General features: G+C 45.1%; 1 protein-coding gene across 1 annotated transcript; it reads left to right on the forward strand.

Moving 5' to 3' along the window:
• On the forward strand, positions 1-24,223 carry rpa1 (replication protein A1). Its single transcript, XM_079354799.1, has 17 exons — positions 1-290; positions 675-722; positions 1,191-1,269; positions 1,445-1,553; positions 1,654-1,742; positions 1,889-1,963; positions 3,141-3,267; positions 4,016-4,118; positions 4,219-4,287; positions 4,556-4,748; positions 6,994-7,130; positions 7,873-8,021; positions 12,303-12,432; positions 15,092-15,268; positions 15,993-16,100; positions 16,421-16,507; positions 23,425-24,223. Exons 1-17 carry the CDS (start codon positions 261-263, stop codon positions 23,527-23,529), a joined length of 1,815 nt encoding a protein of 604 aa, XP_079210925.1. The 5' UTR covers positions 1-260; the 3' UTR covers positions 23,530-24,223.
• Positions 24,224-24,892: the final 669 nt, after the last annotated feature.

Below are 24,892 nucleotides of genomic sequence, written 5' to 3' on the forward strand. Positions count from 1 at the left end.
CAGCTGATCTCCGGTCAGTTTCACCGTGTTAAGCGATGCAGTACATTCACAGCGCTCTCTGGTCTCCAAACTGAAGCCAGATCTGTGGACGGAAACGGAAGTTGAAGCAGCGAATACAACGCTTTGGCGCGTTTGTCCAAGTAGTTGGCGCCAGAGACACAATTCACTGAACACTGTCAGCAGGAGAAGCCTGGAGTCTGTTACCTTACTTACATTTCAGTCAAGTTGACTTTTTGTCGCTATATCACCTACTCGCAGATATGACAAAACTCTCAGAAGGTGCCATAGAGGTAAGTCTGGATCCGGGATTCAATTTTTTTTTTAAAGCGATAGCTATTAAATTAAATATTTTAAAATGACATGGTGCAGCTTTGTTCTTGAGGTGGAAACACTCATTTGTTTGCATCTCAACTTAACTTCATAATTTTCTCTTACTTTCATTTTGGTAGCATGTTTTTTTTAAAGTTTGTCTTAATATTTTTTGGAGCGCTTTCATTCAATTCACAGTTAAAGTGAGTCTTAGATATGACCGTAAACAAAGTAGTGTTTAAAAGTGGGTTTTTTTGTGTGGGTAAAAACACCTACATTAAAGTTTTTTAAAAAGAAAGAAATATTGAATTAAAACTTTACTGGAAAAAATATGCTTCATCAGCTAACTTAAAATATGTTTGCAGGCTCTCACAAATGGAACTGGTGAAAACGACCTGGTTCTTCAGCTGGTGGTGAGTTACTAACAAACAGCAGCATTCACTCTGCTCTTCATGCCACTCACTCATCCACATCTCCACTCAATTCACTCCTTTTTAGTTTAAGAACACTTTAGAGGACAGATTTGCCCGAATCCTCCATGTCTCTTCATTTGATCAACACTCACCACTGTATGAATAAGATAAGATAATCCTTTATTCAGCAAAGCAGGACAGCAGAAGAAAAAAATCTCACAGTGCAAGGACCTCAAGCTGGATACTCTTTATGGTGATTAAAATCACCATCTCATCATTTAACAGATCATGATGTGAAAGAAGACGAAATCATGAGGAAAGGAGCTTTTAAATAAATAACCAAAGTAGTATTCGAACACATCACAAAAAGAAGTACTGATATAAGATGAAAAATGAATATATCCATATACAGACGTACAAACCTGATTTTTGTATGTTGATAAACTATATGGATGAATCACCTTTCAGAATATTCGCAAGCTTGAAGGAGGAAGTGGTCACACTCGCTGGAGGGTGATGATGAGTGATGGACGCCACACACTGTCCTGTGAGTTTCTTTATTTGTAAACGTTTATTTTTGTCTTTTCGCACGTATAATGAGTGTGTCCCGGACGTGGGGTTAAATCCTCTGTCTGTATTTTATTCTCTAAATCTTTGAAGTCGAATGATCCGGCTTCTGCTCAAGTATGATTTCCTTCTTACTGATTTCCGCCCGTCTTTAGCCTTCATGCTGTCAACGCAGCTGAACTACATGGCGGACGAGAACAAACTGGTCCCGAACTGCATCTGCCTTCTCAAACGACATGTGACCAACATATTGAAGGATGGACGGTGAGCAGTGTCTTGTCTTTTCTCGTCTTTCATAAACGTATTGCCCACGTTTCGATGCACTCGAGGCTTTCATGTGACGGTTAATGTGTTCCTATTGCAGACGGGTTGTGATCATTCTGGAAATTGACGTCATCAAACCTGCTGAATCTGTCGGGGGAAGAATAGGAGACCCGACACCTTTCACTGAGGGTAAGGCGTCAAACAAAGTGATTTGACGAAACCTGCTGGTTATTGAACCATCGCCCAGTGAACACGTTTTATAAAGTGACCCTCTAATTACCAATCATGAGTAACGGTATCTTCCTACACTTATACTGACATCATCTTCCTCGCAGGTCAGGGTAAAGCCCCACAGCCGGCCCCGGCCCCTGAACACCGCGCTCCACTACAGCCACAGAACATAAATGATGGTGTGTATTTACTTATTGATTGAAAGGAGCTTAAAATGGGTTGCAGGTGCCGTGAAGTCCCAGTAAGCAGCTCCCTAATGACCACTAGATGGCGGCATTTCTCCACGTCTTTCTGCACTAACGGTGACCCACACCTTTTTACAGGACACGAGTCATTTCTGACAGCTATGTTCGGGGATAACATTGAGCTTTTTAAGCCTTCGTGATTCTTTTACACTGATCTTGTTGTCACTTTTTCTCGCTTCAGTGACTGCTTGTTTTTTTGTTTTTTTTAAAACTGAACTTCGAGCCTGTGTTGATGACTGGCGATCACTGCCTGTGCATGTCAGTCATGCCGTTGATCTTTTATGGATGCAAAGTGAATGACAAGCATGTAGCCCTGTCGGCTGCTTAAAGGGGGGGAAGTTTAATGTTTACAGGCACATTTAAAACATTTTGAAGCTGGTGGCTGTTCTTTCCAAGTTCAGGTGTGTGTTCCAGCAGAGTAAACAACTTGGAGCACTTTGGCTGTGCAGTCCAGCCGTCAGAGACTTTTTGCCGTTCTCTTGTGTGTGTCATAGCAGGTATTCATCCCTCTAATCTGCCTTATGGGAATTGAGGTTGTGGCATGCACTGTCCTCATCAGCACAGTCATTGTTGGTCTCTCTGTGTGTGTGCTGCTTGATCTGGGGGCTTAATTACCAGAAGTGCAGTGGTTGGCAAAGTGGGAGGACTAAAGTGGACACTTTGAACTCTAATCCTCCACGTGAGACGCACACAAATCAAATGTGCAGCGCTTGTTCAAACGGGGACGGGGGGGGGGGGGGATCTCAGGCAGCAGCCCTGGGGAGGAGCAGCTCCAGTTTGTTATAACATTTCACACTCGGCCTGTGAAATGTGAATCATCCTTCTCGCTGAAACGCTGGATCACACGTCTCCCACAACTTGTGTTGAGAGGATTTTGTTTTTTCCTGTTTCAGCCTTTCCTCTTTCCCTTCTCGAGGGATAACGGCAGTAAATTAACTTAAAGTCATTAGGTCTTTTTTTGTGTGTGATAATTACAGTGATCGAGCAGTTGCAATCCACAGAAATGCTTTTTTTTTTTTTTTTGTTATTTGCCTCAGATGAATTATACTTGGGCCTCTGTCTTGACTCGTCTCCATCACTGCTCTTCATGGATCATCCGTTTGTCTTTCAGCTCCTCCCCCGGTACAGCGAGCTTACAATAAAGACTTTGGGAAGAAAGCCCTGCCTGCGCTGCCCAGTACTCCGGGGGGCAGCTCCAAAGTCGTGCCTATCGCCAGCCTGAACCCCTACCAGTCCAAGTGAGTATGTTCATCAGGCACACTTAAAGATCGACGAAGGTGACAAACACAAACAAGTGCTGCATTTTGGAGCTGAAAATGAAAGCGAAGTTAAGGTTGGAACAATCTCACTTGAAACATGCGAAGCTTTCTATTGTTGGATGAGGAACATTGGAGAAGTGCTAAATCCACAGAGCAGGAAAGAAAACAGGAATCAGGGAAACAAGCTGGACGGAAGCACAAGTGCATGTATCGACCACGAAGTTGCAATCAATGGGGAGGAAAAAAAAAAAAAAAAAAGGGATGATGCAGAACACCTAATAACCAAAGCTCAAAAATCGAACACAGTTCAACACAACACTATGACAGAGTGCATTATGATTGGACGCTCCCATTCGCCGTCCAATCGTACGTGTTTTCGCAGAATTTGTGTTAATCGACCAAACACAGGCGTCGCTCTATCATTTCCATTACACTCTATTGTGAAGCGCGAGGTCGGGCTCATGCTGAGTTCCTGGCAAACCTAAAATGTATCAGAGCCGTTGTTGTGATATCATTGGAACTTCAGCTCTGCTTTTCTCTCCTAAAGAGTTGTTCAAATGTCACAGGAACGCCTGCTGCAGGGAAATGGAAGGAAAGGAACACATGTTCGGTGTCATTCATCAAAACGGACACAAGAGGACTTGATTAGTCACGTTTGAAGAAGTGAACGACGCCTATAGAGTAGATCAGCTCTGATTGAACCCTCTGCCTTGCTCTCGTCTGATAGGTGGACCATCCGTGCCCGCGTGACCAACAAGAGCACAATCCGCACGTGGAGCAACTCTCGCGGCGATGGCAAACTCTTCTCCATGGAGGTCGTGGATGAGAGCGTGAGTCATATCTTCGTTTCAAGTGTTTTGTTTTTTTTTTGTCATAAGTTTACCTTGGCCCGATTTAATGTCATAACTAAACGTTTTTATGTTCCTTCAGGGGGAGATCCGTGTGACGGGTTTCAACCAGGAGGTGGACAAGTTCTTCAGCCTCATTGAGATTGGCAAGGTGAGATGCCCCCCCCCCCCAAAAAAAAAACAAAAAAACAACAATGATTCATTGTGTGCTCCTTTGGGGGCTAAACTGTCTCACAACGTGACGAGAATTTGGCCACCGACTCTCCTCGTGAAAACACAGAGACTGTGAATGAGTCATCTGGCGACACTGAGCCCATACAATAAGCCGCTTATGATCATCTGCCAGCCTTTTGTTGCACCATGCCGTCAGGTGAGCTCTGATCTTAACACACCTGGGTTCATCCATCTGCATGACCCAGGTCTACTACATCTCCAAGTGCTCGCTAAAGATCGCCAACAAGCAGTACACGTCGGTGAAGAACGACTACGAGATGACCCTCAACGGAGACTCCTCCATCATCCCCTGTGACGACAGCAGCGATGTTCCCATGGTGCAGTGCGACTTCGTCTCTATCGCCGACCTGGAGAGCAGAGAGAAGGATGCCACAATTGGTAAGAAGCTAACTGCGAAAAGAACTCTATTTAAATGTATTAATCGCTGAAACATAATGAACAACCTGCAGCCCTAATTACAACAGAAAAACGCAACACAGGATCCTCACCAGCAAAAAAAATATATATAACCCTTAAATAAATCCTCAGCCCTGATAGGACAGTGGACAACTCTCACTCTGCTGATCACAAAGCGTTGACGCTTTTATAAAAGAGCCGTTTTGTTTGTTTGTCAGTAACCTGAAGCGTGCTAGCTAAAGTCGACGTACGCAGTTTGACTCAAAGCGACAGACGTCGAACAGCAGAGTGTTTCTGAGAACGACGTCAGCAAGAGGCGGGCTCAAGCTGAAGCCACGTGCTCGATGTAAGCTGCAAACTGAACTGAACTGAACCGACATTCTGCAAATGTATTTCTTAATTAGCCGATCGGGACGGTGAAACATGTGGAAGATGTTTAAGGGGGATCTCCGCTGAAATAAAACAAATAAACTTATGTAAAGTCCATCTTTTAGGGGGAAAAAAAAGTGTTGCCTCTTTTTCGGAGCGCTGAGAGGTCATGTTTGGCTGGTAAGGACGGGGACACTACAGGTACTGCGTGTAATATTCCAACAACGTGGTCATTAATTCACAGCACTGAATGAACTTCATCGCCGTCATCTCACTTAGTGAGACAGCAATCAACACTAAAACATCATCAAGCATGACCATGATTCCACTTTAAGAGCGTACTTGTAAATATAACAGGCGGTTCTGTTCCTCTCTGTGACGTGATGTCACACGAGCTGATTAAAAAGCGTCTCATTCATGAAGACGGCTCTGTTATCCCTCCACATTATCACTTCAGACTTTTTTATTTGTTTTGAGAAACCTGTTCTGTCCTACTCCACCATGTCTCGTGTCTATTACTCCGAAAAAAAAACCATGTACACCCTCGAGGCTCAGTTTGTTCCCATAGTGCATTGCTGTAGCCTGTTGATCCATCTACTACAACCTCTGCCACTATCCAAACAGAAAGGGGAAAAAAAAAAAAAAAAAAAAAAGCAATGTTTTGCCAACACATTTTATGAGACATAAGTTTGGATGTTGTCGGAGCGGAGAGTAGAGTTGTGAACCAAAAGTGCACGAGAGAGAAACCAATCTCAACACCCCCCCAAGTGAATGAAGCATGCGCCCAACTGCTAACGTCTAATATCTTCACATCCGTTAGGCCTAAACTAAACTAAATAGTTTTTAAAAGCACAAACCAACCAAGTGAAACTCTGAACCCGGCTCCCACTGGGATGTTCCCAAGCAGCCAATCAGAAGCTCTGATAAGCCGAGGATAGTTTGCAGCGGAACATCTCGGCAGAGACGCTGGGAGGCTGAGGTAATTACAGCATATGAGCACAGAGATAAAGCGGTATTAATAACACTGATGACAGTAATGGCCGATAGTACAGATTGACTCCGGGCCTTTTATAGAAGAGACGGCGATGAACCTGCTGTCACAGGTAAATGGAAGTAGTTCTAAGGACTCTGCTGTAATCATCTTTAATGAAGACACATTTGTCATTTGTCTCCGGCCATCAAACGTTTAGTTCATCACTTTCAGACCCACGCAGTCAGCTGGGGGGGGGGGGGTCGGGCTGTACGGGCGAGTAACAGTGACATAACTTTTTCACCTTTTACGCAATAAATTGTTATTTTTATTTTGTTTTATTAATTATGCATATATGCATTTTATTTATTTTGATTTATTTAAAAATATATTTGACGTGCACATAGCAATTACATCGGACAAATCCGATGTAATTGCTATGAATGTTTTAGCACATTTGCTCATTTGCAACAATAGTCCGCAGGCGGCTTTCAAAAGGATGAAACAATTAGAATAGAAAGACACACAACAAACAAAGCCGAAGCCGGTTTCATGGTTTACCTTTTTAAATTATGGATGGCGCTGCCAGGTGAACTCACACCTGACGTGGAATGAATGAGTCACTTATTTCCCCCCTGAAGCCAATTTGTGCTGGAAACGACGAGACTCAGGGTGACCTGCGGGCTTTAACGCTACCGTCAATGTTGATGAGATGTATATGTGGGAGCAGTTTGTTTGTCCGCAAAGACGAAACCCTGTGTGGTCTCCTCCCCAAAAGATGGGGGGGGGGGGTCAAGCTTAAGAATTGAACTTAATGAGGTGTTAATGTGACGTGATAATGTGTGCGCTGCTGATGTGTACCACAAACTCATCTTTTGTCCATCCCAGACGTGATCGGAGTGTGCAAGAGTGTGGACGAAGTGACCCGCCTCACAACCAGGTCCAACAAAGAAGTTTCCAAGAGGACGGTCAGCCTGATGGACATGTCGGGGAAGCTGGTGACTGTCACGCTGTGGGGAGAGACGGTGGGTTTGTGTTCTCAATATCACAGCTGCAGCGTGGTGGAAACGCTCGGCAGAATTCCCAGTCACAAGTTGATAAAGTGATGTGGATTTTTACCTGTGGCTCAGAGGGACTGCGCTAAGGTTGCCTCCATTTGTTATCCTCCTTCACACGCAGCATAGTGTACCTTGTTTGTTAGTTCGACGGATACTTTTTGTCTCTGGAGGGACTCACTGAGGTACACAGTTTATAAAGAACAATAGGAATGCCAAAAAATGGAGTGTCTGAGATATTTACTCCCCTCCTTCCTCTCTGTTATTGTTTCTTTACTACAGTATACTGCACCGAAAAAGAAGAAAAAAACCCCACAACACTGAAAGAAAGGTTCACTCAGCGCACGTTTTGACAGTAATCTCTGACTTGTGTCAACTAAGAAATGTGATCAGAGTTCATAACAGGAGGGATCGAGGAATTACAGGAGCAGCAAAACACACAAACAAGCGAATATGTCGTCGGCGTAGCTGTCGTACTTCATGTTATTCCCCCTGTTGTTTGTCTGAGAGCAATAAAGACGAGAGCGTTTAACCGACCAGTCGAAAGGTAAGACCGCTGCTGTGACGACGCCCTCAGCCCCGCCTGACGTCCGCGTCCACATCCCCGTTCTTCAGCGCACACGTTGCTCGCGTTTGATGATTCTTCCTGACTCAAGTGGCATCAACGTTTTCAACGATTGTTCTGTAACCCCCCCCCATGTCTTTTACGCAGGCGGAGACGTTTGATGGCTCTGGGCAGCCCGTTTTAGCCATTAAGGGGGCGAAGCTTTCAGACTACGGAGGCCGCTCCCTCTCCGCGTCCTTCAGCAGCACCCTGATGATCAACCCGGACATCCCTGAGGCGTATAAGCTCCGAGGCTGGTAAGTGAAAGTCCCAAAGTTAGATAGATAGAAACATTATTGATCCCACGGGAAATTCAAGTGCAGGAAACTGTACGTTTGCGCAAATTGTGTAACAATGACCAAGTCCTTTTATTTATTGTTGTCAAACAGCAGGTGTGGTACACGGTAAACATTTGAAGCCACACGCCTTCCTTTGCATTAATCACACTGGCTGCTTGCTCGCCTCTCAGGCGCAGGTTGGAATTAAAGAACGCTAAAGATTAAATGGCGACTTTCCATTCCCCAAGTCGCGAGGCTGCATGCTCTGATTCTCATTATCAAGATTAGTTTTTCTCCATTAGCCACAACGTTGGGGGTTCTTCAGTGAACCATTACATATGAATGGAAATCATACTTAATCTGTGGGAATGTGTTTTTTACTCCACTAATCGCCTCTCTAGATAAAACGAAACCCAGCCTTGCTTCTGTATGATTATGTTGATTGTAGCATCTTTGTGTGTGTGTGTCTGTGTGTCTGTGTGTGTGTCTGTGTGTGTGTGTGTGTCATGTTGATGTGCTAATTAGCCGCCATATCTCTGTCCTTATATCAGCGTTATCTACTGACATTAATTCATGCTATTTTCTGCACACCCAAATGCCGACTTCTTATTGCACCCGCACGTCGGAGTCTCGGGATTCCACTCCTTGAAGTTTTCTGCTCATTTCTCCGAAAAATCGACGCATGCAGAGCGTCTGCATTCCCCCCCCCCCCAGGGAGGATAAAATACATGTTTAGTCTTTATTTTCACATGTGTATTTAAACAAAGGCATCACCCTGTCACTGTGTGATGTAGAGGTTTACTCTCATCTAGGTGGCTGCATGAAGAAGAGCTGCGCAGGTCGGGCACTTGATTGATAGATGAGGCTCACTCGGACCAAGGTGGGGGTTGATGCTTAACCTCGCTCCAGCGCCCGTGGCACCCTGATTGATCGACCCTCCTTACAGATCCTACTTAAACAGCCCCCCCCCCCTCCCCCCTCCTCTCTGACGTGAAAGCCAATGTCTCTATTTTGTGAGTGGAGATCCAATCGATTCCATCCAAAGGCTTTTGATTTGTTTACCTTCCAACACCAGCGCGTTCTGTGCACCCAGGAGAGCGAACAGTTCAGTTTTCTTTTGTGACAGATCCTCAGCAGCTTTTTTTATTTTCCACCTTGGCCTGCGTGTGTGCGTGCGTGTTTCCGCATGATCACAGGAGCTCATCTGCATAATCAGAGCACTGAGATGTGACTCTGCTTTGCAGGTGAGAAAAAGAAAATCACAAAATATGCTCAAAATTGCCTCTTTAATCAGAAGCCTTGGCTCATGGTAATTTCCTGATGATAGTTTTAGCACATGCCTCAGGCCTCTTTCAATATGTATATATATATATATTTGTTTCATTTTCTAGAGTGCCAACTACTGTGAAGTGTTTTATATATATTTATATATATATATATATTTTTTTTTTTAGGTAATGGGATTATTTAAATGTGCGTAATGATTGAAAGCGTTCCATTATCAGGAGCAGTTCTCCGTCTTTCTCCTTTCTTGACCTGAATCATCCCTGCTGCGGCTTCGTGTTCTTTGGACAGTGGGAGATAAAGATCTGGCAGTCGTGCAAAGACAAAAAAAGTGGCTCCCTAAATGGTCGCTCAGTAAGCCAAGATGTGATTTAATGGAAAACAGAGAAAGCAACACATCTTGCAATGATTATTTTTCTTCTAATTCTGGAGAACCCAGAGCAAGAAGCCCGACAGATTCACCTTGACAGCACGGCCGAGGCTGCTCAAACATCCCCGCTACCCTCTCTCGCCGAGGCGTCTTAATTTGATTGTGTTTTGGCGCAGACCTTTGGGACTCCTTCAAATGAATAGGCGATCCTCGGTGGGCTGTTAAGGCAGAATCAGGCAGTGTCGCAGCTCAGCACTTTCCAACGTGCTTGTAAATAAGAACGCTGCCCTGTGCACTAAATGTCTCCATGTCAGGTTCATCCCAGTTCATCGGTTTACATCGCCTGCTCATGTCGGCCTCGACCTCTTTGTGATTATTACTTGACGATGAGGAGTCAGCGTGGCATTGCAGTCCCACCTTGTAAAAAAAATAAAAATAAAAATAAATCTGATTTCATCCCTCTGACTGTGCAGATGCAGACGTCCATTAGGTGGCAACATCACATCTGGAGACCGTTGGGCTGCTTTTCCCCCGAACTGACAGACGGGGCAGTCGCCGTGGTCTAAACTGCAATTTGTCATATTTATAGATCAGCGCTCAGTGGTGTCAACCTCAGACATCGGCCAAAGACTGGAGTCCGTTTGAACAGGCGGCTTAGTTAGGACACTGATTATAGTAGAACAGAGGCACAAGTCTGTTCTATAATCCACTTTTAGTCTATGAACATTTTCACCATTTTTTGATTAAAAAAGAAAAAACAAAGTGCTTCAAACTTCTAACTTTACTGGCACTGAGTGATTAGCTCAACTTAATTAAAAACGGACCTGCCGAGTGTTTCGATCCAAACGTGTTGAAAGGAGGCTGACGATGAGGAATTCCTCCCCTGGTAACATTCGGATCATTTCCAGTCGTGGCTGGCAAGGTGCGCTTCAAACCCAAGACAGCCGGCAGCACGCTTTACTGGATCTGACAGTTTGAAAGGAGAGTAAAAAGGAAACGGCGGTTCATCCGTGTTTCCACTTCAAACTTCCTCTGCGGTGTCTCTGACTCACTTGTAGCTCCGTGTTGGACCGCGACGTCCGTTTTCTGAGCTAACATGGTGTTACGCCTGGCGTGGAGTTATCGTGTTTGTACCACGTTTGCTCCTCTCAGCGCAGGCTTTTAGAGTCTTAACGCAGAGCACTGCTTGCTAACTGTGACTTTTCCCATCATCCCCTCATGACTCCGTCTCTGCTCCCGTCCTGTCCTTGTTCATTGATACATCGACTCTTGACACGTCTGTGTCATGCACACGCACGTCTGCGAACCCCCTCCCTCCCTCCCTGTAATTTATTCCACTGAGCCTGCAGAAAGATTCTTCCACTGGAGCTCGACTCTAAGCCGGAGTTGTGTCTGCCCCTGATTGAGTGTTGCATCTACTTTTCTTCCCTCGTCTCCTTCATCACAATCACTGTCTGCCTTGCCACTTCTGTTTCCCTCGTTGTCCGCCTGATAAACAAAAAAAACAGCCGCAGCTTTAAAACTTGGAGACTGTCGCGGTGGGATCTAGCCGAGTGTTTTCCAATCCTTTTTTATGGGGGGGGGGTTCTGTCAAATCAGATGTCCAGAGCAGCCATGTAACACTGTCAAGCTTCACTAGTCTGCAGCAAGTCTTATCGTTTTTAAAAGTGCGATGCATTTTTAATCATCTCAGCCATGTTGTCTCTTGATTCTTCCTTCTTTGTTGAACATCCGTCTTCAGAGAAAATGTTGAGCCATGACTGACTTTTTATTTTTTATTATTATTCTAAGCTCCTAACCAGGCAGAGGCACAATTATAACGCAGCAGCGCAGGTACTCTATAGAGAAATCTGGTGCCAGCATAAAGACTGTCTCACATTTGTCAGGAGTGGAGGAATTGGCAGCCTGTGTGCTGCTCCGGCCACAGTCGGAGCTGTTAATGGGGATATTTTCAATTAGTCATGCCTCCAGAAGCAAGGTGCTCTCTCTCTCTCTCTCTCTCTCTCTCTCTCTCTCTCTCTCTCTCCTCTCTATTTACAATCTGACCTCCCATTGTGCGCCCCTCTGCCGTGTGGCCAACAGATTAGGAAGCTCTATTGATCTCAGGGACCGTTTAAACTGGTATTCCCAAAGCCAGCGTACACACACCTACACTTTACCTCCACCCATCTTTCTTCTTCTTTTTTTTTTCTTTTTCTCCGTCTTCCCTGAATTACCAGGAACATTGTGTGAAAATGGGTTTCTTATATCACTGTAACAGCCCTGACCCCGGCCAGCTCATCTGTCCCTCTGCTGTTGATTCATTTCACAAGCCTCTCTCGGCTTGCCTTGTTCTCCGCTGAGCCATCCTTTGCTTGCTTTGACAAACACAAATGGATGCTGTGGGTTGAACAGGATGTTTTTTTTTTTTTTTAGAAGCTAACTATAAAAATGGACAGCCTGCAGCTTGTGGAAAGCCGTGTGAATGGCGGCATATTGTGCCACTTGCTTTGGTTCAGCCGCATCGGGCTGCAGCCCAAAAGAAGGCCTCGAAACCAACATAATGAGAATCTCTTGTAGACGTACGGCTGTTTATCTCTCTCTCTCTCTCTCTCTCCTGCACATAGGTATGACAAGGAGGGTTATGCCATGGAGGGACAGTCTGTGACAGAGGCCAGAGGCGGCGGCGGGGGCGGAAACACCAACTGGAAGACTCTGTCTGACGTCAAGACGGAGCACCTGGGACACGGAGACAAGGTAAACGCGTGATCCGCTTAGCTTTGACGCTCCCAAACACTCGAGACACGGCAACCCCTGACATGGTTATTATTCAAGGAGGACTCTTTGAAGGCATTCAAGGACGAACTTAAAGGCTTGCGTCGAATCCAAAACAAGAGCTAGAAACATGCCCACAGTCGAGCTGCTTTTTTTTTTTTTTTTTTAAATTTTTTTTTTTTAAATTTTTTTTCCGGCACGCCGCACACAGCAGGTGTGTACATCCCTGATACAGTGTAACCTTGTCACTCGCAGCTCTGCGTTGCAAAAGTGCTTTCAGCAGAGAGTCGGCGTGATGAATCGTCATAATCACTGACTCGTAAAATCCCTGCACCACCAAGAGTCTGTGCCGAGTCACCTGATCTGCGTCGGCTCATTCCTCTCCTGTGTCAGTGGTGTCCTCGCTCAGCCTCGGCGCACGTTAGCGCTGGAAAAATCACACTTATCCCTGGTATTGATTACTAAGATTACAGCAGCTTTACTTTTGCCCTTTGTAATGCAGTCACTGCCCCCCTGATAAGTAAAATAATGCTTTAACAGCCCTCCTTTATTATTTTTTTTACACTTAAGTACAAAGTCTCCAGAGAAGCATTAAAATCCTCCACGGTGAGAAATGGGACCTGGACATGTATGAATGAATGTAATTCATCGGGCCTCGTAGTTTGATTGACGTTTTGCGCAGGGACAAAGAATGAATAACTGAGATTATGAGAAGGCATCGGTTTTTTTTTTTCTGCTTCAGTTGTTTCAGACGAGAACGGAGAAGCTCATAATTCCCCAGGAAAAAAAAAAAAACGAGAGAAATCAAACGAATAAATAGATGAAAGAGAAAGCAGCAAGGTAAAGACTCCAAATGAGGTTTGAAGAGGAGTAAATCCAGGATGGTATCAGTCGGTCGGCCCAAGGCTCTGAGTCACCCTGTCCGACTTCTGCTTCCCTCATCGCTGTCTGGACTGCAGGACTCCCCGGTCACACGTCCTAACTGGCTTATTACTCCTCCTTATGCCTCTTTAAGTCAAGCCACTGCTTCTGTCATCTGGAGCTTTACAATAAAGCTTAAACAGCCCCTATCTATTTTCTTGTCCATGAAATTCCACGCTCTCAAATCTCGTCTGCGACCCTTAACCCCCCCCCCCCCCCGGTGAGGGGTGAAGGTTCTTCTGGCATCCCTAAGGTTCGAGCCCGGGCTGTACAAAGGCAGACCTCCATGCGTATGTCGTATGGTGAGGCCTGCGTCGAAACCGTCCTCAATCCCGAGACACCCCGTACGCAGGGGCATGGGGGGGGTCAGCCCCCCCCCCAAACCTCCAAGCAAAGTGTGGCGCAATTAATTGTCCCTGTCACAAGCTCTTTGTGTCACAATCTCCAATTTCCACACTGCTCCCGTGCCCTCGCTCGACAGCGAGTGGTCACGCTCCTCGTGTCGGCTTGACACTGCGTTTGTAGAAGCCCGTGACACGAGGCGACACGCGCGCTCCTGTTGGCTCCCCGCTGTGGCAGCTCGCTCAGTCACACGCTATCTGAAGAGGTGTTTACTTGATTAATTGGACCTGTTTTTAGAAACGGCAGCAGAAGTTGAAGCCTAAGTTGAGTCTGGAAAATCAAAATGGTAATTATATAAAAAAAAAAAAAAAAAAAACACAGCCAGTGGCTTTTTTATTTTTTTCTCTCATCTATTGTTGCTGTCACTTCCCACTCGCTGAAGAGCTTTTTATTTGTCCAAAGTGACACGGAAGATCAACCGTACTGGTGGCGAAGTTAATTGGGGTTGAATGCCTTTTGCACGCCGACGTGATGGCCAGTGCAAGAGGAGATGGGAATGTTTTATTTAGATGAATTCTACTTCTTTGAATCTGGAGCAACATCAGAAGGATGCGTCTTTAATGCTTTCTCGACCACTCAACAAGTCATCTCTGACGGTTCTCATTCAAATGAGTCAGGATGACCACGTCACTAAAATACCAAACAGATTACAATTCTTTTTTTCTTCGTCATTTTTACAAAGTGGCTTTAGGTTAGATTCCAACTTTGGGCTCTCTCGCTCCCTGACGCTAAACGAGCACACTTAGCCGTTCTCGTAGTGCGTGCAGGGCCCCTCACCTCCTTCCTCTTGTCACAGCCAATCCCGATGCGGGTTGGAGGCGGGAGAGTCTGTCCCAAACAATCAGCTGCTACCCTGCGAGGACTCTCTCGTCTTTGTGCGTTAGCGCCTGCCCTGCGTGAGGGAACCCTTCCAGAGGAGGGAGATGCGACTCGACTCATCTGCGAAACATGTCACAACTTTCCTATTTTGTATTCCTCTCGTCTTCGATCCAATGGGAAATTACCGAGCTTGTGTGTTCTGTGCTGACGAGGAATATTCCCCCCCCTAAAGGCTGTTTACGTGCAGCAGCTTTTCCAAAAGTTGACTTCCTCTCTACAAAGGCAAGACGCTGCAGCGCTTGTTTGCATTTGTGTCAGAGCCATTAGGATTCGGCTCGGGGTTTTGGATCGTGCACAGTTTTGCTTTTTGACCCTTCATGCATCCCGTTACGCTCCCCGAGCTTGTTAATGTCCCGCTGTACTATTCCCAATTTTCCATCGCGGACAAACATTTAAACACTGCAGTAAAAAGAAGGTTGTTTCTTTTATGTCCCACCAGGCGGATTACTACACCTGCATCGCTACCATCGTTTACCTGCGCAAGGAAAACTGCCTTTACCAGGCCTGTCCCAGCCAAGACTGCAACAAGAAAGTCATAGATCAACAGAACGGCATGTTCCGCTGCGAAAAGTGCGACAAAGAGTTCCCCAACTTCAAGTACCGCCTCATCCTTTCGGTGAGTAACTTCGGACTGTTTTTCAGATGTGCCACACTCTGCACACACATGTGAACGTCCTGCACATGTGCTACTGCTCAGGCTATTGGTATCATTTCTTTTCCAATATCCCTTTTCTCCTGACTTACTTTCTTAATTCATCTTTTTTTTTTTTTTTTTTTTTTTGGGCCTCCCAAGACTCAAGCAGCTCTCTCCACTAATGGCTCCACTCCCTGTGGTTTCAACATTGGCCTCAATCTGCTCTTTGCAGCTAAATTTAGAGACCTTTTCTTTTTTTAAGCCTTTTTTTTTTTTGCGATTAAATAAGAGCTCCAGCAAGTTAAATTCTGTGCTGTATTTTATTTTGCATGAAATGCAGGGAGGCACCAAAAAAAACAAAAAAAACCCCGACCAATTTGGAGCTCAGCTGGGTCGCTTTATTTAGAAAAATCACATCGATATCAGAAAGTCTACCCCATCAGCAACGGAGCAATTGCCAGGCATCTGAAATAAGCAGCTTTTGTTTTAGCACCTCTCACCAGTGGACATATTGTTTTTCCTCACAAGCTGTAGCATAAGCTGTGAATGTGCTTCCTCTGGGTGCATCACAAGCGCACTGCGCTTCTCACCAGCAGGATACGGGCTAATTACAGGTTGTAATGATTCCCCGTGTTGATCTCGTCTTGTGCGTGGATCCAAGTCTTCCATTCTTCTCTTACCTTTTGTCGTCCATATTATCGCACAGGCCAACATTGCAGATTACGGGGACAACCAGTGGGTGACTTGCTTCCAGGAGAGTGCAGAGGCCATCCTCGGCCAGAACGCAGCTTACATGGGGCAGCTCAAGGACTCGGTGAGATCTTCTCTCAGAATTTAATACCTGCCTCAGGAAAGGGAACAGGGCGAGGGCTAAACCTCAGGCTTTGTTTCTGCCAGTCATGCACACTTAAACACGCTGCATTGTGCTCAAGACACCCACAGTGCTGCGTTTCTTTCAGGCATAATTACTTTAAAAAAAAAAAAAAAAAGAAAAAATCACAGGAGGCATTTTTAATTGTTCATTTATTAGACACTTGATTTATGCTGCATTTGAGACCATGATGAAATTAGCCTGTGATTAAAAGAAAACCTGTTCCTCTGGAGTTTGAGCCAATCGGATGTTGTCAATTTCAGAACGAAGCCGCCTTTGACGAGGTCTTCCAGCAAGCCAACTTCAACACGTTTGTCTTCCGCAGCAGAGTGAAGCTGGAAACCTACAACGTGAGTAAAGCAGGGAATGGTAATTAGTTGGATGAAACGGCATCCGCGTTTGCGGCGAGCGCAGCGTGCTTTGTTGGCGTGTGAAATAAAACGTATGCTCGTGTTAAAGGCTTTAAGGCAAAAACACAAAACAAACAAACAACGATGCAGCCTCAATCACCCAAACCACCGTCATTTCTCTTCTTTGTAAGGTGTAAATGCACAGCACGTAAACAGCTTCTTCATGTGTTACCTGTGTGTGTTTTCCACTTTGATAGTTTTCCCTATTCATGCACAAAAACGCCAGTTCTTTCATTTTAAACCGACAGAACCATCTTTAAAAAAAGAAAGAAAATCACATTTGTCCAAGACTGCTGCTTGTTTTCAGCGGCTTTGTGTGAGGCTGCACACGCAGATTAGTCGTGGTCACTATTTCCTGTAAGGCCAAACAGATAGAGGTTTGTTGTTGTTGTTTTTTTTTCGGGAAGCACATAAAAGAATTGATTGGGCTGGGACTCTGAGCAGGAAGTCTGGAGCCGAGCCAGAGGCTGCATCCGCCTCGCGCGCACAGAAGAGGCCACTGTGTCTGTCGCATTCAGCTCAGCGGCCCCCACTGCCAATGGCACTGCTACAACCCTGTGCTGGCTGCTGCCTCCAAGCCCCATGTTCCTTCGACAGAGACACCTGCAACCTCTCTTTCAGTTTGTTTCTCTGGTGCTCGGCGCGACAAGCCAGCCATTGTGCCCTGCTGTCACATGTTGTCGTGTGCACAATGTTGAACATGCTTGATGTGGGACTAAACGGGTCCTTAACACTTAATGACATCCATCCATGGTGTTGCATCATAGTGGGATTTAAGCTGTGATTGAAGTCTCTAACAAGATTTACCAAAGCAGCGGAGGAAATTATACTCATTTGTAATTCAAACAAGTCACATGTGCGGCGTGATGAAATGATCCTCTGTAAGGACGTGAAAACACACTCTGAAAGGTCACCCTGAGTATATTGAACATGTGGAAGGTATGCGTAATATTATTAGCCGTACACGTGCTATTTTACAGCTCATATCATTCACTTTGGATCAATTGAGATGATTTTTTTGTTTAAATAAAGAAGCGAAAACTTGAACTGACATGCTGAAGGAAATTAGATGCGCAGCATGCAACAAGACACGACAGGTAGATCAGAGATACAGACACGCAGGAAATCCACAGCTCAAGTGGAACACAGGAACGTCGGGGGGGGGGGGGGGGGGGGAGGAGGGTATTTTGAATGAATAATTCAGCTGAAATAGGGAAGAGTAAAAAAACATGAATTCAGATAATTCAGGAATACAAAGTGAAATTGTAATTTGAAAACCTGACCGACTCACAAACATGCACGGCAAGAAAACAGCAAAGTAAGGCAGGTAGAAGAAGCTATTCAGAGGCAGCAGGGATCAAAGAATGTGTGTGGAGGCGTTCTGTAACGACGGCCTGAAGGAGAACAAACTGAACCCGAAGAGGGACGCTCGAGACGGTTCATGACCCGCCGAGCCTCACTGACAACACGCCGCACACGCAGCGACAACACGCAGCGACAACACGCCGCACACGCAGCGACAACATGCAGCAACAACACGCCGCACACGCAGCGACAACACGCCGCACACGCAGCGACAACAAGCCGCACACGCAGCAACAACATGCAGCAACAACAAGCCGCACACGCAGCAACAACATGCAGCAACAACAAGCCGCACACGCAGCACCCTGCTCGAATGATGTAAAGCTCTTTAAGTACAGAGTCTTTGTTTTTCTGTATTTATTTATTTTTTTTAATAATTATTGAAGTTATTTATTTTTTTTGGTGTGCCTTTTATGAGATAGGACGGCTGAAGACAGGAAATGATGCAAGAGGTGAACCAGCGGCCGCACACGCGGCGCGAGGCTATCGGCACCCTGACGATTTTATATCATTAAAACTGACAAAACAAACATGTGTTGGCCCCTCTACTGTACAGACAACACATCGAGCTCAGTCTGTGATTGTCACGTCCAGAACAGGATTTATTAAGTACTCGATCATTAAAACTTAACTACATTATTATTATTATTTTTTAAATAACTCCAGATTAAAACAGCAGTCGGCTAAGTGTGATTTTCTTCATCAGAAAAAGCGGCACGATGTGGCAGAGACTAGTGTACCGTTAAAGGATAAAGACCAAAACACATCCAGGTCTGCTGAGCCATGATTAATCTCATTCAAAGACGCACAGCAGAAAAGCCTGTTTGTGACATCGGAAAAAACAAAAATGCCTGATTCTATTAAGTCAGAACACACGCCATTCATCAAAACTACTGTGATTAACTCACGCGGTTAGAATTCACCACGTTGTTATTTCCACACAAATCCGTCGTGTCTGTACTTCAGAGCTTTCGCAGCTTTTTTTTTTTCTCTGTGAATCTTTTGATGACTTTAAATCTATTGTTGCTGTCGAAAACAAAATCTTTCAATATTAGCGTCGTATTATTAAATGACGGCGCTCTTTGACAGTCTGACCTCTCAGACTCTCGTGACGTGCGCGATAGCTGCTCATGCCTTTTTACATATCCAAACCGCTGAGAGGCTCGTTGTCCCTGCAGATCGTCTCGACAGTGTCACTTGATTTGAAGTGTTTCAGATGGACGACGCCGATGGAAAGGAAAGTAGAATTGAATGTGCCGTGTTCTCGCTAAACAAGCCCTGACCACAGCAGCCTAGTTTGAAATCAGACGGCGTGTTTGATTTCAAAGCAAACAGCCGTTGAACGTTGCCTCACCTTTTGCCCGTGAGTCTGATTTTTAAATGTGCCCATCGGCATCACGTGACTGAGGATTTATCTGTGTGCAAAGGTATACGTACAAGGATGTATAAAAAGTGGAAAGGCTGCACACTGAACCGAGCGTCCAGTGATCCATGGTACTCAAACACAATCTCATCCAGCTACAGAGGAGCTGATCAGCACAGACGCTGGCTGGGTTTAGAGAGCAGCGACACTGCGTGAAGCACCGGGCAATGAAAGTGTAGGTTAAGAACTTAAGAGTGACGGTCCGACTGATGTGGAAGCGATGCAGGTGTTGGAGTGTCCGAGGCCATTTACAGTCGGCTCTTCACCCCCCCGCCGCTCTCTTTGTTAAGGTGCCGTAGGAGATTAAATGTCCTGTTTTGAATGTTTTGAAATGGTTAGTTTCCTTTGCTCCGAGCGTCCCTGGCGAGTTTCAATCTGTAAGAAAAAGGTCAGAGGGGGGACAAATGTGTGCGAGCGTGCCGTTTGTCTTCTTTTTCTGTATAAATGCATAGTGACTGGGGGAAGTTTGGAACAATGCCTCTCTTTGCCACACACACACCTTAGTCCACCCACTCATCAACTGGAACAACAGTCAACAAGACTGCCAGTATACATGTTGGTTTTTGAATAACACAAAAACACATTCAGTCTTTAAGTGAAATGTTCTGAAATTGCAGAGACATTTATTTCGACGGTGCACCTCTTTGCCTGAAAGTTCAACAGTGACCTTTAAGAAAGCCAGAGAGTTGTGAAACAAACACTCTAAGGCCCTGCAGAGATGACTCGGTGGTACCTAACAGGAAGCATTGTGTGTATATGTAAGGCCTTCTCTTCTTCACTCCTTAAACATCTGTACATTTTAAATGTTGAGCTCAGGCTTTGCTTGTTTTAAGACCCGCCCGAGAGGGGGGGAAAAAGATTGGATCCCGATAAATCGGCTGATAACTTTCTTCGATTCATCTTAGATCTGTCGAAATGGAGAGATAATCCCGTTTATCGAGTTGATCCCTCAAATTCAATTTTTAAGCACTTGTGGAAAATACACTCAACAAAAATATAAACGCAACACTTTTGTTTTTGCTCCCATTTGTCATGAGATGGACTCAAAGATCTAAAATTCATTCCAGATACACAATATTACCATTTCTCTCAAACATTGTTCATAAATCTGTCTAAATGTGTGATAGTGAGCACTTTTGCTTTGCTGAGACAATCCATCCCACCTCACAGGTGTGCCACATCAAGATGCTCATCAGACACCATGATTAGTGCATAGGTGTACCTTAGACTGTCCACAATAAAAGGCCACTCTGAAATGTGCAGTTTTGTCTCACAGCAAAATGCCACAGATGGCGCAAGCATTGAGGGAGCGTGCAATTGGCATGCTGACAGCAGGAATGTCAACCAGATCTGTTGCTCGGGCATTGAATGTTCATTTCTCCACCATAAGCCGTCTCCAAAGGCGTTTCAGAGAATATGGCAGTACATCCAACCGGCCTCACAACCGCAGACCACGTGTAACCACACCAGCCCAGGACCTCCACATCCAGCAGGTTCACCTCCAAGATCGTCTGAGACCAGCTACTCAGACAGCTGCTGAAACAATTGGTTTGCATAACCAAAGAATTTCTGCACAAACTGTCAGAAACCGTCTCAGGGAAGCTCAACTGCATGCTCGTCGTCCTCATCGGGGTCTTAACCTGACTCCAGATCGTCGCCGTAACAGACTTGAGTGGGCAAATGCTCACATTCGATGGCGTCTGGCACGTTGGAGAGGTGTTCTCTTCACGGATGAATCTCGGTTTACATTGTTCAGGGCAGATGGCAGACAGCGTGTGTGGCGTCGTGTGGGTGAGCGCTTTGCTGATGTCAATGTTGTGGATCGAGTGGCCCATGGTGGTGGTGGGGTTATGGTATGGGCAGGCATCTGTTATGGACGAAGAACACAGGTGCATTTTATTGATGGCATTTTGAATGCACAGAGATACCGTGATGAGATCCTGAGGCCCATTGTTGTGCCATACATCCATGAACATCACCTCATGTTTCAGCAAGATAATGCACGGCCCCATGTTGCAAGGATCTGTACACAATTCTTGGAAGCTGAAAATGTCCCAGTTCTTGCATGGCCAGCATACTCACCGGACATGTCACCCATTGAGCATGTTTGGGATGTGCTTGACCGGCGTATACGACAGCGCGTACCAGTTCCCACTAATATCCAGCAACTTCGCACAGCCATTGAAGAGGAGTGGACCAACATTCCACAGGCCACAATTGACAATCTGATAAACTCTATGCGAAGAAGATGTGTTGCACTGCATGAGGCAAATGGTGGTCACACCAGATACTGACTGGTTCTGAGTCCCCAGACCCTCAATAAAGCAAAAACTGCACATTTCAGGGTGGCCTTTTATTGTGGACAGTCTAAGGTACACCTATGCACTAATCATGGTGTCTGATGAGCATCTTGATGTGGCACACCTGTGAGGTGGGATGGATTGTCTCAGCAAAGCAAAAGTGCTCACTATCACACATTTAGACAGATTTATGAACAATGTTTGAGAGAAATGGTAATATTGTGTATCTGGAATGAATTTTAGATCTTTGAGTCCATCTCATGACAAATGGGAGCAAAAACAAAAGTGTTGCGTTTATATTTTTGTTGAGTGTATATAGAATGAAAACAAGATGGCTTGTCAGCTGGAGAGTAACTGGGCGTGAATGTGCTGTACTGCTTGATCCTCTGAAGGGTGATGGTGTTTGATGCAATCCATGTAGCATACTGAAAGAAAACTGCGAATGTAATACAACAAATACCCGACTTCAATCATGCTGTTGGAGTTTTTAAGTGGACCCAAAAGCAGGACCAGAAGACAGACTGCTGGGTCAAAGGGGTATTTATTAAAGTGAGGCGTGAGTGAGAGTGGGTCATGAGGCGCTGCAGCTCGATGGTCGGAGGAACCTGGGAATAAAAGAAGACGAGGGTAATTTAGTCACGGGTAAAAATTGAACCAGTAGGTGACAATGAGGCGTGTGACTGGAGAGAGCGCTGGCGGCTTAAGCCACGCCCAGCTTCTGGAGAAAAAAAAACAAAAAACAGAACACAACACCAACAACCAAAAAGCAGACGAGAAAACAATAAATGTCCAATCGCCACAGACATTTGACTGGTGAACAAATCGAGTGACATCGGTGCAAATCTGCGATAAAACGAGTCCCTGGACATGCCGATAACGGCCGCTCTTGCCTTTTGGAGCGTCGCTGTGTGTCATCTTAGGTTAGCATAACACCTGTGGCGGGAATGATGCCGAAGCGTTTCCTCATAAACCTTCACCAACCTGCTCATTGAGAGATTTCTGTTTATCCTTGCAGCTAGTCCCAGCCGTACATTTCCCATGCTGCACCTTGTTTCCTAGTTCATACCCTGAAGTGAATTATGTGTTTTGTGCCTTGGAAGGTTTTGTATTAACTTCATTTGTCTCTGATGTTGATGTATAGTGTGACCATTTATGAGGTTCTTGTTCGTTCTACTAAAAGTCAAACCAGGACGATGGATTTATGTTATTCCACAGTGCGTTTCTGAAACGTCCATATTTCTCTTGCACCTTCCAAAAACGAGCAGAGAGATGAATATCCTGCTTTTGTTCAAGTGTGTGGGCGCCAATCCAAAAGGAAGATCATTTACATTTCACCCGCTCGAGCTGCCGGCGATTAATGGAAACAAAATAAGTGTAAGCTCTGTTTTAAATGCGGAGAATAATGACTCTGCTAAGAATGACCTTCCAGTGTCTAGACGGCTGTGGAGGTGGTTAAGGCTTTTAAAGCTGCCTCTTTTTCTTCTTTTTTTTTTTTTTTTTTTTTTGGAGAGACATTCATTTTAATGCCAGCACAATTCAAACAAGTCCAAACGCCTCGCCTTAACCTCTTTTGTCATGAGGGAAGGGGAAGGAGCCGGCATATTGCGCGTGTCTTGCTTTTTCCATCGCAGTAAGATAGGGACATGAAATCCAAAGCCACGTGGATGCCCTCAAGCTCATATGCAGAAGAAAAAAAAAAAAAGGAAAAAAAAATATATTTTCTGATACATGACCAGATTGTTTTTTGTTTGTTTTTTTTCATCTCACAGGATGAATCCAGGATCAAGGCTTCGGTGATGGAGGTGAAGCCTGTGGACCACAAGGACTACAGCAAGAGGCTGATCATGAACATCAGGAACATGGCTTCCAATTAGAAACGCAATGCTCCGTTTTGTTTCTGTACAGACGGCTCTTAACGGGTGTTAGCGTTTTGCTTACAGAGCAGTTCTGTTTAACTTTCACCGAGTGAGAAATCCTCCTGAAGTGCTCGTGACTGTTCACCTTTCACTTTGTAAAATATTGTTTGGTGACCTGATTCTGGAAACATTTTTTTTCTTCTTTGTTGGTGAACATAACAGACAATGTTGTTGTTTTTTGTTGTTGTTGTACCCTTTCCTTTGTTATTTGGGGGAAGCAGAGCAGAGAGTGGGTCAGTCAGCCACAAAAGAAATCATCAGCGTGTCTTAAGTCAGCCAGTTGTTCCTGCATGCACTGTGGTCATGAAGGGTGTGTGTGTGTCTGTGTGTGTGTGTGTGTGTAGGAGACCAGAACAGTAGCTAGCAGTCTTTGTGACGCTCCCAGTCAGAATGGTTTGGTTGGACCTGCATATCCAAGATAAGACAGTCTACCCCCTCCCCAACCCCCCACCCCTCAGTCTCTCACATAATTGCAAACATAAGCACATATTCTCGTTCACAGTGCAGATCTAATGGTGAAATGCACTTCTCTCTATTTAAACAGGTACAAGGTGTGTACACTCTTTTCAATGCCTTGAAAATGTAAGTTCTGTAGTTGTTTTTTTTTTGTGTGATCGTTAAGCGATAATAAAATATTTGTTTTCAAACTGTGTGTCGAGATGTCTCTTGCTTATTTGTTTAGAATGACCTGTAATGTATGAACCTCTTCTGTTGCACATCAGATCCAAACCTGTCTTTTAAAAGTAAATAAAAACACAGGATTTATTCAAGGCCTGCTACACAATGCCCTCTATCTCCTCAGGTTCGGCTCAGATGTGCAACAGATTCCGCCCCCGCCCCCCCCATAAACTTGACTTTCATGTTGTATTAAAGCAGAACATCAGTGAGGCTGCACCTCCTCATTTTTCATGCGATAACATCTCATTTCTGCTGTGCTGCAGCTGTTGCCTGTAGTGTGCAGAGATGGATTTAAGCAGTCTTAAAATGGTGAGGAAAGGTAACTTTGACTTGTTTATGCTTGGAGACATTGGTTTGAAGTTTGTCTGTGCGGCTCACACTGTTTGGCCATTTTTAACTATTGATGTGCTTCCTCTATATGTGTTGCAATTCATCTTTCACAACACAAGTCAGCAACTGTAGTAGGCGATGCAACAGGTCACCGGTGATGACTTAACCCAGTCTTACCTCAAAAAGTCAGTCATGGAACAACAGCAGGTAGTGTAGTTTGTGGAGCCTCTTTAGGCATGTGAACAGAGACATTTCATTCAGTGATGCACCACAGAGAGGGGAGGGGGAGCCTGTACTCCTGCCAGGGTAAATC

The sequence above is a fragment of the Symphodus melops genome (assembly GCF_947650265.1).
Source record: "Symphodus melops genome assembly, chromosome: 10".
In the NCBI taxonomy this organism is placed as follows: Eukaryota; Metazoa; Chordata; class Actinopteri; order Labriformes; family Labridae; genus Symphodus; species Symphodus melops.

Bases quoted from the DNA above. Each gene is read 5' to 3' on its own strand.
- rpa1 (XM_079354799.1), top strand. From the start codon at position 261: ATGACAAAACTCTCAGAAGGTGCCATAGAG. The intron at 723-1,190 runs GTGAGTTACTAA...ATCACCTTTCAG, and splicing joins ACCTGGTTCTTCAGCTGGTG to AATATTCGCAAGCTTGAAGG. The intron at 15,269-15,992 runs GTGAGTAACTTC...ATTATCGCACAG, and splicing joins AGTACCGCCTCATCCTTTCG to GCCAACATTGCAGATTACGG.